This window comes from Stylophora pistillata, chromosome 4, assembly GCF_964205215.1.
Source record: "Stylophora pistillata chromosome 4, jaStyPist1.2, whole genome shotgun sequence".
NCBI lineage: Eukaryota > Metazoa > Cnidaria > Anthozoa > Scleractinia > Pocilloporidae > Stylophora > Stylophora pistillata.
Window position 1 is genome coordinate 34,283,452 of NC_142522.1, and position 13,559 is coordinate 34,297,010.

Genomic DNA, 13,559 nt, shown 5'->3' on the forward strand with positions numbered 1-13,559 from the left:
TTTACTCATTGCTAAAATCACAGGTGGCCCAAGCTCTCTTTGAGAACCACACAAGGAACACAATTTGTATATCGATTTATAAGGATTTGTACGGGATTTTCTACAAGATAGCCATAGAGATAGTTAAAAGTGAAATATATTAAATAAAAATGGCTTACCTTATTCCATACGTGTGTTGCTTGCTCCTGGTGTCGTTATTTTACCGATTTCACTTGATGTAAGCGGTTTTTTAAAATCCTGGTTTTCTCTTCTTAAAGTCTCCTCATTAAGAAGAGAAAACCAGTATTAAAAAAACCGATTAAATCAACTGAAATCGGTAAAATAACGTCACCAGGAGCAAGCAATACACGTATGGAATAAGGTAAGCCATTTTTATATAATATTGTCACTTTTAACTATCTCTATGGCTATCTTGTAGAAAATCCCATACAAATCCTTATAAATCGATATGCAAATTGTGTTCCTTGTGTGGTTCTCAAAGAGAGCTTGGGCTGCCTGTGCTAAAATAGACCACAAAAAAGCGTCGTTTATCACTGTCGAAGCTCTCGCAATTCATTGTCTTCATTCGCATTGTAATAGTTCCAAAAGTCTAAATTAGTAAAGGCAAGAAACAGAACTTACCTAACTGTTTCTCTGACGGACTTTAATGTCTTCTCCTTCCGTGGAAGTTGTGCCCGAAGTTTCTCCTTACGAGGACTGAACGAATTTCCGCTCTTCCCCTTCTCATAATACAAAGCTACGCAGCTAATAACATCGACAACATCATTGTCGATGTTAACCGATATCGCTAGGGCGCGTTAAACTACGCAAACGATAACTTGGCTAGTCTCCCTCGCGTCGAATATCCCGCGGGCTCCGATCAGGATCTGCATAAACTTGACATTAGAAATATCACGGTCAACAAATAACAAAGGTCACAAAGACATTGTCAAATTGGATTCTCGTTACGGCCAAGGTGTCCAAGGTTCACGAAAATAGACCACAAATCACCATAGGGGTCACAGAGCAGCGTGATAGGGTCGTGGAAAACTTGGATGTCAACTAGGTCATTGTTCGGCTATTTCCGACCATTCCAACGTTAATAAGATGAGCTAGCTAAGGTGACAGCTTGATTTTCTTTGCATATTTCAGACTCTGAAATTCCCGAATCTCGTTTTCTTTATAGCGACATTTCCCGATTCCCGCCTGTTAAAATCGCCAAATCCCGTGTCCCGGTCATAAATACAATCCCGAATCTCGTCCCCCTTTTCCTTCAAAATCTCGAATCCCGGCCTTCAAATAAGCCAAACCCGGATCCCGAAAAACCTATTGGGGACCCTCATAAACATCTTATTAACCGCGCTAGGTTGGTCTATGGTAGAATATTGACCTCGGTTGCTGGTATAGACTTCACTGCGTTCGGTCTGTACTGGCGACCTCGGTCAAGATTCTCCCATACAGACCTCCCGCTCGGCTAATAAGAACTAAATATAAATATGACAGCTTAGACTTCTCAAGAAAATGCCTCATCCTGAAAACCCATAAGATCTGAGAAATCAAAGTTACTGCATTTTCTGACAGAAAATGCTGATTAATAATCAACTAATACTTGAAAAAAAACTTAAAAACTCCACAATTTAATGTATGATTGACAGACCAACCCATTAACGACAAGAGTTGCTATTTCTTTCTAGTCTTCCTCTACATGTTTTTGCTACAGGTATATTCCACATCGGGTCATTATTTTGTTCATTTCAGGATCAAACCCACATTTGACAAGCTATATAAAAACTTTTTTTTTACTAGCCTGTGACCAGTGACTAGGATTAGGTGCCCCTTGGAGGAGAAACAATGTACCTTTCATCTCCATTAGTAAAAAAGTGCATATGAAAATTACCTACTGACCCCATTTTAGATACAAAGGGCAGAATTGTCTCCACTTGTGAGTTGTGACTATGATACTGTCATGTGGAGACCACCTACTAGACAGCCAAGTCGCACACACACCAAGATGGGTGTTTTAGGCATATCTTGTGTTTCGGTTGTCGCAAAAAATGAAATTAAAAAAAAGAAATACCCAAAATTATTTCTTCAAACGGCTAATAACCGTACTAAAAGATCGCCAAAGGATAAAAAGAAAAGAGGTGAGACTTTGTTACGTCATAATTAAGACGCTAGGTTGCTGGGCAGTATTCAAAATGGCGGAGTCCCAAAGGTTAGGTTACTCCTTGCGAACTTTAATAGTCACGTAGTGAACTGGGATGATCTGCTAGCATACCGTCACGGCAGTGATATTTTAAATATAAAATACTAGAAACAAGAAGTAGCAAATTGCTCAGATTATTATACAACTAAAAATTGAAATAGGCCCTAAGTTTATGTAAAGGTAACATTATTACGTTTACAACAATGGCCTATTGCAGATTGCATATATTTTGTGCTGTGACACCGTGAACGATATTCAGTAACATAATAATGTCGAAATGGAAAGTGTCTGCTGAAAGGAAAAATTCACAAATTTTAGTTCATCTCAAAATAATCGAAACCCAAATCCCGCTTTGACGATCGCAGTTTCTATCCGGAAGTGTAAATTTATATCCAAAGGGGAGCGTTCAATTTTTTTGATTCCGGCTCTGATGACAAGCAAAACCGAAATTCGGTTGAGTTCGTTCCGGTTTCTGGTAAAAAGCCTCTTTCCTCTTCTTTTCTTTTTGTTTCTCCTCGATATTTTTTAGCGCCTTACGGTAAGCCCAATACTCCGATTGCAACTGGCTGTTCACTTCTCTTTTCTCCTTGAGCAAAGTATCGTATTTGGCGGCAAGGGTGCGCCAAGAAATCGTTGTATCCCAAACTTCCATTTCCGACACAAACTTCGCTCGCTTCTCGAGGTATTGGCATTGTATGCCGGACTTGAAATGTGCCTGGTGCATATTTGCCGGCGAGTTCTGTACATTTGGTATATTTACAACAGCTGTGAAGAGTACCGAAGTCGTGGAAGTCGCAACTACGATCGGTGCGAGACGAGGACTGTTTGAAACCATCATTTTCCAGGCCAGTTTGGACGCCACGCTCGCAGCGGTCCCAACACTTCCCAAGACCACTGACGCATACTGAAGCTTCGTATCCAGGCTTCTATAGTGCTCTGAAGATAAGTAATGAGCCGCTGACGTCACTCGCAAACTGTGTTGCATCTTGCTAAGTTCATTCTGTAAGTTTTGCCGCTTCAATCGATCTTCGTCCGACATCCGTTGGGTTGTAACGCTTGCGCCCATGGCGCGTTGGCCACGCGAACAGCAAACGAAAAGGCAATGCACTTCAAAAAGTTTCGTTTAAATAAATATCTAAACATAAAAAATAGGATAATAATAATAATAATATAGATCAATTTCTATAGCGCATTTCCATGTAAATGCTCTAATGCGCTTTACAACACTGTGCGGGGGACTTTTCCAGACTGCCGGCGGCAGTTTACAATTAATAAAGGAGAAATTTTTACAGATGCCCCCTCCCCCCCCTTCCCAGTAAACAGGCCAGACCACATCACAGTAATCTCGTGATGTGGGTTCTTTAACGTCCTTTGCCGAAATTAACTAATTGATAGGTGCAGGAGACGGGACCTCCGGCTTTACGTCCTATCCGAGAAGACGAAGCAATGTGAGTGAAGCGTCTTGCTTAAGGACACAACGTCAAGCCCCAGCCAGGACTTGAACCCGGGCCATCTGACCTAGAGTCCAGCGCACTGACCACTGGACTACTCACGCCTCACATGGATGTCTTAATACTAATGGAAAGGGAAATTTTTCAGTGGTCGTACTTCGATACTTATTCAAATAACTTAAAAAAAAGCACAAACGACATGAACGAATTGAAACTGAAAATAAAATTGTATTTATTTGTACGAATCCTTAAATCAACTTTATTCATCGATCAACCAATTATTCTTTGATCGACCAAAAGTGTGCAGAATCGATCTATAACACTATGATCGCACCTATTTTTACCTATTGCGGAACACTTGGTCTTAGCTTTCCGGATTACCGAAAGGAAATGATATAAAGAACATCGAACGACGAGGCTTTAAAGTTATTGGCAATAGTTCTTTTAATCCCCCATCCGTGAACAATTTGATCAAGCGTAAAAGCTGTTTGTTTGTTTTCGACTGTCTCCTGAATAATGTTTGCACACCCTTTAAGAACTACTTCGAAAGACTGGTTCATTCTAAGGCCACTAGGAATAACGGTATATCAGTGAAATTACCCAAAGTACGTTTAGAATTTGGTAAAAAGAGCTTCTATTACCAAGGAGCAAAGACTTTCAACAACCTGCCTGCTGAACTAAGGTCGTTAGATTCGAGACTGAAATTTAAGAACAAATTGCGAGATTATTTTAGTTAAATTCGATCTAAACGTGGTTATAGGTATCCTTTTTCAGAGCATTTTATTTTATTGTATGCTTTTCTAGACCTTAAGATCAATGATTATATCTTGTTAAGTTTTATTTTATTTATTTATTTATTATTTTGACAGGACCCCAAGGACAACAGTGTTACACACTGATGGGTTTTCAATCCTGTATAAAAATTCGTTATTATTATTATTATTATTATTATTATTAACCAGACAATTGTGAATATTTTAATCCAGATCTTTCTTTCTTCCTTTGAACGTATTTGATAAATTTTCCATATTAACGACGGGAATACGACCTCAAACATCTGATATGCGCTTGCACTGCAGTAAAGAAAAGTATAAATCCCCCAGACGATTCGAACCTCAGATACCCAAATTATTTTCGGGAAATGGAATCATTGTCATAAACATTTCAACCTGAATGAATTTGAATAGCGTTGGAAAACTCTCTTTCTTAAACGGATAACATTCCAAACATGGTCCGGTTCTTTGTATGGTTTTATGCCTTTACAAAGGAATGTCTTTGACAAAATATTGGCCGTCAACAGGGACGGTTCACGAGTTTGTTATTGCGTTGGCTATGGATCACAGGTCAGGACACAGAAGATGTAAATTTTTGAGCTGGCTTTTCCAACTGTGCTATGTGTGTCTTTTTTCACTGGGAGCACGACACGATAACCAAGTTCTGACACTGAATCACCAGTCAAAGTCCCCAACCACTGGATAAGCCTGAAAATCACAGATTTTCTCTCCGCTCTGTGAATAATGAAGTCCTTTAAAACAAGTGTCACAGAAAAAACAAGGTTCTTCGCACGCTAACACATCATTCACTGTCACCCATCTGAAATAAATGAAGGGAAAAGGTCCAGTAAATATATATGGAAAACTTTTTCTGCGGCTGGCGATTTCGTGAGATCTATTAAGAAAGATAGGAAGGTAATTATAACAAATTTTGACGCTAATTGTTACATTAAAGGAGCACTCTGATGAAAGCGCCCTATAATTTGAAAATCCGAAAAATTCACTATTTCATTATAATATGAATTTTTAGTGATTAACAAAGCCTTTTCAAAAATAATTTTAGTTGAAAGTCAATTCTAGGGCGAGAAATTACGATTTGAAAACCGTTCCGCCATTAATTTTCGTAATCACGGCCAACTTATCTTCGGTCAGCGGTCACTCCCATTGTGACGTAGATTACTCAACACACTTTTATATTTATACAGAAACCTCGTGAAATTTAGTGAAATAGTCTTAGTCTTAGTGTTATAAAAAGCAATATAGACGATCAAAATGCTGTTTTTGAAAATTAGCCACGAACACGGCGCGTCAAAATGAGTAATCTCCAAACTCGCGCCAGTCTTCTTGAGCCTGTGAAGTGATTACGTATAATTAATGGCGGAACGGTTTTCAAATCGTAATTTCTCGCCCTAGAATTGACTTTCAACTAAAATTATTATTGAAAAGGCTTTATTAATCACTAAAAATTCATATTATAATGAAATAACTGAATTTTTCGGGTTTTCAAATTATAGGGCGGTTTCATCAGAGTTCTCCTTTAGAAGATCACCATTTATAACCGAAAAAAATAAGTGATCACAAACTGTTTGTACAATCCCCCTATTGACTAGAGCTCCTAATGTTATAAATCAAAGCAGATAACGAAATAAACAAGTTTCATCCACAAAAAGGAATTTGATTAAGGTTCGTAGCTGATTTTGCTCTATGGTCCAGCATCTCACCCAGGGGGGAGAGCTTAAACCCTTCTGTCGCTAAATGTTACAGGGGCCGTCATATCGGGAAAAGCGCCGAAAGGTTAAATACTATGGCTGCAACTAATTACTTGAACTCTTACTTTGCAGTGTAAACGTCACACACGCGACACCTTATTCGTTTCCCTCTATGTTTGAATACTTGCAGTGGGTATTCATTCAGGTTTGGGTTATCGTCTACATTCATCAATCTAAAAATATGAATAATCAATAATCAATAGTAATCAAAGTTTTTAATGTCTTTACGTGGGGCATGGTTACCCATATTGCCCGAGCCAGAGGCTCATGTATGAAACGCAAGACAACAACCCACCCATCCCACCCCAGGGGAGGACATCCATCACACAGTAATCTCGTGAGTGGGAAATTAACGTCTCCTACCCCTAACCCTGCAGGAGACGGGACCTCCATTTATTCGTCCCTATCCGAGAAGACTAGAATATCTAAACCATTTCTTGATGTTATAGAAAGGCAGCATATTCTTCTCAATTATTTTAAGACCTTGAGTGTTGGTCCGGCCGGGGCTCGAACCCTCGACCTCCCGCACATCAGTCCAGCGCTCTATCAATTGAGCTAACGGGGAGGCGGTCTGAAAGAAACGCCGAAAATCGATCATTTTTTTTAGTAGTTGTATAGCTACTTGTTCGTCTCAATGTCGAATGTTGCCTGTCCGTCTCTTTGTTTGTCTATCTGTCAGCCATTAACATCTGTTGCCGATCCGTCATTTCCCTCCCCTCCCCCCTCCACCCAACCCTTCTTATCGAAAAGGAGAAACAAAAAAACGGATAGTCCACGAAAAGACAACCAAGACGACAAGGTGGGGTATTTTCGAACGCTTGCTAGAACTTCGTGAATGCCAGCTCGTCAAAATATCACTAGAATATAACATTGGCTGTGGCATACGTTCCCGAAAGACACACAAACTGACGTAACGATAGAACGGTAACAGATCAAAGGTACTCTTCAGTGTAAGGAAATAACATGCGAAGAGGATCAAACAGAAAAGTATGGATACAAATCTGTTACTTGAAAACAACTGCAGCGTTCCCTTGAGTAATCTTACCTAAGATCAGTAAACATGATAATATGTTCGCAGTTCCCTTGATGGCAATACAAATATGGGTATCCTAACTTGACTTTCAGGTCTTCAAATATCACATCCTCCATTCGCTTACTGGTAAATAAGCCCAGCCCAGGGCACTTTCTTCTTTGGGGGTCTTTAGCCCACTCCATGATCACCCTGTAATTTGTATCGTTATTGTAAGAGCATAAGCCAATGAGAACTCAAAGTAAAAACAAGAAAACTTCCGGAAACGCGGGAAAACGCGCGAAAATGCGAATGACCAAGCGCAACTGGTTTTAGTATTGAATCTCATTGGTTGAGAAGGAAGCGCGAGTTTTCTAGACCAATCAAATGACGAGGTATTTTGTAACTAATTAAGTCCATTACTGCTCCTGTCAAACTGATGTGGTAAAAGATATGCACCTATTTTTCAGGCTAGCGAGATTGACAGATGTTATTTTCAATTCTGTAAAGACTTTACTCCATAACTGCAGCTGGTTATCTAGTAGTGGTATCTTGTAATCTATCTAATTAAATTGTATGAAAAGCTAAACTAAATATACTAACTTGCTGTAATCCTTTGAAAGTGGATCACGTTTGTCATTGTAAAACACTCCCTCTATGAAAAAGAACCCAGACTTGAACATATCCTAAGATGAACAAACAAGTATAGACATGAACAGAAAATATCAAAGCAAGCCTTTAGCAGGTTCACGAAACCAATACGAATGGTAACCCACCTCCTGCCAAATCATAAATAGTCCTTTTTGCAGTTGTGGGCTTGGTGGCCAAGCCTTTGAACAGGAGTGAGGCTAAGGGTGACCCTGTTGTGATAGAGACCTGTATCTAGTTAGCATGATAACAAAGAAATTTGCATTTGAAAAGCAGCAACATCTCTATCATAACAAGATCACCCTTAGCCTCACTCCTGTTCAAAGGCTTGGCCACCAAGCCCACAACTGTAAAAAGGACTATTGTCCCTAAAGAGCCTCAAGAGGGGAGGAGTCAATTTAAATTTTTCGTATTAATATTTTATTATCATCATTATCAATATCGGTATCATATTACAATTGCCGTTATCAAAGTAAGTAACGTTAATTGCAAACAAGAGCACAAAACTGTACAATTGATTTTGTGCACTGTTCTTTTTATCAGATCCCACAGCACAGTACAAAAAGTAGCTCCCTTTTCTTCTCCCTATCAGAACAGATGCAAATACATGTACAACTCTTTACTGCTCAAAAGGGTGAAAGGTTTAATCATTTCCTTTTGCCATTCAAGTGTATCTTTTTTAAAACTTATCTATTGTTGCACTAACCTTAGCTCTTTTTTGTGATAATTGGTCTGGATTATTGCTGTGATCCCCAAGTATCATTTCATCAGCAGTACAAAATATTTTGTCACGTAATTCTGTGAGACACTACAATAAAGCAAACAAAATGAGCCTCCACAACTGGTGTGTAGTCTAGATGTTTCCTCCGTCATTTGCTTACCGCAGAAAAGTTACATTTACGAGTTATTGAAACCAAATGAGAATGCCTGAAAACAGAAAGAACCCTTAAAAATTGGACAGAAGTGTCCAAAAGTAGATATAATACTACAAAATCAGGTTAGGTGATAATTTTTTTTTTTTCAACATAAATTCTTGGATGTTTAATCTGGCATTGATCTTCAATAAGTGAATGACGTATTGTTGCTTCATTTTCATTTCAAGGGTGTATGTCAAAAAATAGACCAACTTTGCAATGCTGTCTTGAATTTGTTTTGTGTTGTTTATTTTTGAAAAAGGAATGGCTTTAATTAAGGTCATTAATCACACCAATCTAACAATTATGACCACAAGTAAAACTTCCATTTACCTGACTTCCCAGCACATGGAATTCTTGAACCTTGTTTTGCTAAAGAAAGAACATACCTTAATAAGCTTTCACCTGTTGATGTCCAGTGCGCCCATAAGTGCCCATGTGGACCCACACCCTTTCTACGCCTTGTGACGTCATCACTTTTAACCCTGGAGCACGACTTTGAGCACATACTTGAACAGGTTGAAAATATCTTACAAACGATACCAGAATAAGCGCAACTGAGTGAAGGAGATTGGAGAAATAGCCAAAAAACCATGTAACTTTGACCTGAAGATCTGCATGAAAATCTTATTCCATTACCCACCTACCTTTCTGAGCATGTGGTTTAAAAATAATGAGTAGTTTCCTAAAAAAATCTCTACACCAAAATGAAGCCTACTAATTAAATTTCCAGCAAGTGAGGAGAAACTTCAGGTAAGGAAAGGGGAAAAAAAGGGCAGGAGAATGAGAGAAAATCTCGAAATTTTGCTTTCTGTGCATGCCCGAGATTTTTAGGCCGCCATTTTGCATTTGGATCAAAAGGCCGTCGAGTGTACAAGCTGTCAATGGGTTTGTGGTAAGTTTGAGCTTTTAAACCCACAACAGTGACCCCAAATCTGCTCAACTAGCTTCAAAAGACAGTTTTTCACAAAAGCTGTGGCTATTAATGGGTTAAATTATAGTTGAGTAAGTCAAGGCCCCCTGTCAGCTGATCTGAAAATGGTCATGACTGGAGACCTAAATATACAATAAGGGGATATCTTGACAAGTATGAAGAGAAAAATATCTAATAAAACAATGAAGTGGCACAAAAGTATTCTGCCATAGTGGCACGATAGAATTATGCCGTGGCAGTTTAATTCTTTGTGAGTGACTTTACTGACCTTACGGGGATGACAAATTGCGACTGACAGGACAACTTCATTTGTCTTAATTTCCTGAAATGTTTGTGGTTCTTTAGAGGGTTGTATTTCCTTTCAATGAAAATAATCAATGGTGAGTTAATTACACAGATGACAATGTAGAGGTGTATACTTATGGTCCAGGCGGTTTGAAGGCTGGACATTGCTAGGAACCACATGAATACCTATCCAGTTAAGACTGTCATCAACACAGCCACATAACCAATGGTATGCTGTCCACATGAACAATTAACATAACTAGATTCTACATTGCAGAATGCATCTCCATAAATGTGATAATAAATGAAAACAAAGGTAGTCACAACAGCCAATCAGAACCAAGGAAACTATAGAAACAATCAGACCGCCTGGGGTGCAAGAAAGCAAGAAAGCAAGAGTGACTATATTGTGAATGGTTTCACCATTGAACTAACTGGCCTTAAAATTGGATTGGTTAAGAAACTAAAGAAACTTCGGCAAAGTAAAGCAATCTAACCACAGCAATTCCAGATTACAGTGCACTTTTCACACTCAATTAGATTTTGCTCTTTAACACTATACCAAATAAATCACACCAAAATACAGTCTCAGATTATTGGACGGTAAGCATCACATGGTATAAACTCAGAGCTTGTTCTTAGGCTTGCTACAGAACTGATGTATTTCTGTGTGTACCTTTATAAGATAATTCACTACTTTTCTATGCACTGTTAGTCTTCCTCTTCTCTCTTTCACTAGCCTGCAGTTTAACAGGTTAGAAGTGATTAACATGCAATTACAATGTGATCTCTTCAACACAGGTTACGAGAAGTCAGACATGTTTATCCACAGGTGGCCCAAGCTCTCTTTGAGAACCACACAAGGAACACAATTTGCATATTTATAAGGATTTGTATGGGATTTTCTACAAGATATCCACAGAGATAGTTAAAAGTGAAAATATTAAATAAAAATGGCTCACCTTGTTCCATACGTGTGTTGTTTGCTCCTGGTGTCATTATTTTACTGATTTCACTTGATTTAAGCTTTTTTTTTTAATCCTGGTTTTCTACTAACCAGGATTAAAAAACCCGCTTAAATCAAGTGAAATCGGTAAAATAATGACACCAGGAGCAAACAACACACATATGGAACAAGGTAAGCCATTTTTATTTAATATTTTCACTTTTAACTATCTCTGTGGATATCTTGAGGAAAATCCCATACAAATCCTTATAAATAAGCAAATTGTGTTCCTTGTGTGGTTCTCAAAGAGAGCTTGGGCCACCTGTGGTTTATCTGCTAGAGACTGCTGTTTTGGAACAAGACCAAATTTTCTTGTCTAATTTCCAAGGAAAAGTATGACAGTAAGTAGGGAGAATTAATAATTGGATCTTGAGAGTTCACAGGTTAAATAATATCTATGACAAACACTATAAATCATATCTTTAATCAAGGATAATGTAATCAATTTTGCAAACTACAATCATTATGACACCAGTTGGTCAGTTTGTTTTAAATCCTGCTTGGTGACAAACTACTTTTATCAATTTGAGCTACAATGTACATCTAATCTATGCAGCATTTCCAAGAAGGATGTTAGGTAAGAGAGAATCTACCAAAGAGAGGAGAATTACTGTACAATACATTACAATACATTCATGTATATATGGAAGAACAGATGGGATAGCACTCCCTGGTGACAGATAATAAGTGATAAATGCCTAACAGTTGATGAACACACAACTATTTTTGCTTACTTACTTTAAGGATTCAAGCTCTACCCCATCAGGAATGGAATTTCCAAAAATGTCTATTGATTCCAGGCCTTCTGTTTCTGCTGGGCACTAGGATGAAATCAGAGTCTGTATGAACTATAACCACTTTGGTGTATTAGTCTTAGAAAGGGGCCTTGCTTAAGGAAACTTGTGTTTAATAGAATATGACTGATAGCAAAATGTTTCAAGAAAAAGGAACAATGACATTGCTTGAAGTGCCCATAATGTCAAAAAATGTTTTTCGCTCATCTAATTCTACATTTCACCAAATGAACTTCGGTGAAAAATTTTTTCGATTTGGATAAAACGCAATTTTTTTACGAATTTTTACAAAGTTCAAAATTCTATTTTCTTGCGGTTGACCCCTGCCGCTGATCACAAGAATAACGTGCTCAAAATGATCACATGACTGATGTCTGTGACATAAGTTCAGGAACCTCACTTGACCTTAAAGTGCATATAAACACACTGGTCGAGTGCGGGTCGTTTACGATATTGTGAGCTTACGATGTTGTGACCACTCTGAAGCAAATTCCCACTTGTTTTCAAGTCAGATAAGTCACAACCCAAAATCACATGTTCCTGAACCAACGTCACGACTCACTTTAAACCGAGGAGGACTGGTGTGAATGGTGCACCAAAATGGCGGCAAACTTGAATGTCTTTAAAAATTATAAAAAAATTGCGTTTTATCCAAATCGAAAATTTCTTTCGCAGAAGTTCATTTGGTGAAATGTAGAATTAGATGAGCAAGAAACATTTTTTGACATTACGGGCACTTTAAGGAAACTTGTGTTTAATAGAATGTGACTGATAACAAAATGTTTCAAGAAAAAGGAACAATAACAATCCAGAATAACTATAAAGCTGGGTCAAGAGCCATTATAATAAATTTTAAGGAAACAAATGGTGTAGCCTCATAAATACACCAAATAGAGCTAGTTATTGCCCCATTTATTGAAAGGTTTCTATGTCTAAGAGCATGAAGATCCCCTAAAAATTTAGCTAAAATACCAAAGAACACCCCTTCTGAACAGTCATGTTCTAGTGCATATAACTCCAACCATGTTCAATCGCATAGTTCTAACCATGTTCTAGTGCAGAGTCATCAGAAAAATTGAATTAATGTCAGTCAATCTGACAAAACTAATACTAACTGATACTGGTGATAAATTAAACAAGTTTGTACTAGACAATTGTTGATATACCTTTAAATTGCTTGAACTTTTTCACATAGAAGAAGAAAAAAAAGAAAAAAAGACAAATAAATATATACATATTTTAGCAAAACATAAGTTAAACACAAAGGACTGTTCACATTTCCAATTTCTATTACAATCTTGGGGTGCAAGGTTTCCGTATAATTTGGGTATAACCCCATGCAGGCCATACTTTTGCATATAGTAAATTACAGTTCTTTGATCAAAGCAAACAATAGTAATCACAACAGATTACCTCTCGGGCCAAAGCTTTGTTTTGGAATAGTATGGGGTTATACGAGAATATTTCCAAAGTTCAAGGCAGATTAAAGGTGGATTGACTTGACAGGGCATGCAATGGACAAAAATAATCATGCAAAACCATATGGATCGTTGGTGTTCTCTTGAGTATACCTGCATACTTCGCTCAGGTCTGTTGCTACATCCATTGGTACGTTCATTTCCTTAGCCATTTGTGTCAGGTCGAGTTCAAACTTCTTCCTTTCATATTGAGCCGGTTCCAGAAACTCCATAAACTCTTTCTTAAACTGTTTTATGGATATCAGATTTGAACACTCTCCACGAGCCGCCATTTTGAACGAGTACTACGAAACATATAACGATAATTCTGATT

At 38.0% G+C, this 13,559-nt stretch overlaps 2 protein-coding genes across 3 annotated transcripts; both read right to left on the reverse strand.

Moving 5' to 3' along the window:
- Positions 1-2,195: 2,195 nt before the first annotated feature.
- Positions 2,196-3,754, reverse strand: LOC148733467 (uncharacterized). Its single transcript, XM_088757896.1, has one exon. The coding sequence runs from the start codon at positions 3,249-3,251 to the stop codon at positions 2,592-2,594; it is 660 nt and encodes a 219-aa protein (XP_088614022.1). The 5' UTR covers positions 3,252-3,754; the 3' UTR covers positions 2,196-2,591.
- A 90-nt stretch (positions 3,755-3,844) lies between these two features.
- Positions 3,845-13,548, reverse strand: LOC111322947 (snRNA-activating protein complex subunit 3). Of its 2 annotated transcripts, XM_022926188.2 has the most exons (11): positions 13,340-13,548; positions 12,935-12,950; positions 11,713-11,795; positions 10,645-10,708; positions 9,952-10,041; positions 9,083-9,121; positions 8,542-8,643; positions 7,791-7,873; positions 7,224-7,400; positions 6,244-6,351; positions 3,845-5,229 (listed from the first exon to the last, which is right to left on the reverse strand). In XM_022926188.2, the coding sequence occupies exons 1-11, from the start codon at positions 13,516-13,518 to the stop codon at positions 5,085-5,087; spliced, it is 1,086 nt and encodes a 361-aa protein (XP_022781923.2). In that variant the 5' UTR covers positions 13,519-13,548; the 3' UTR covers positions 3,845-5,084. The 2 variants fall into 2 exon arrangements, with proteins under 2 accessions (XP_022781923.2, XP_088614021.1); XM_088757895.1 differs by lacking the exon at positions 12,935-12,950 and having other exon boundaries at positions 13,340-13,481.
- Between the last annotated feature and the right edge of the window lie 11 nt (positions 13,549-13,559).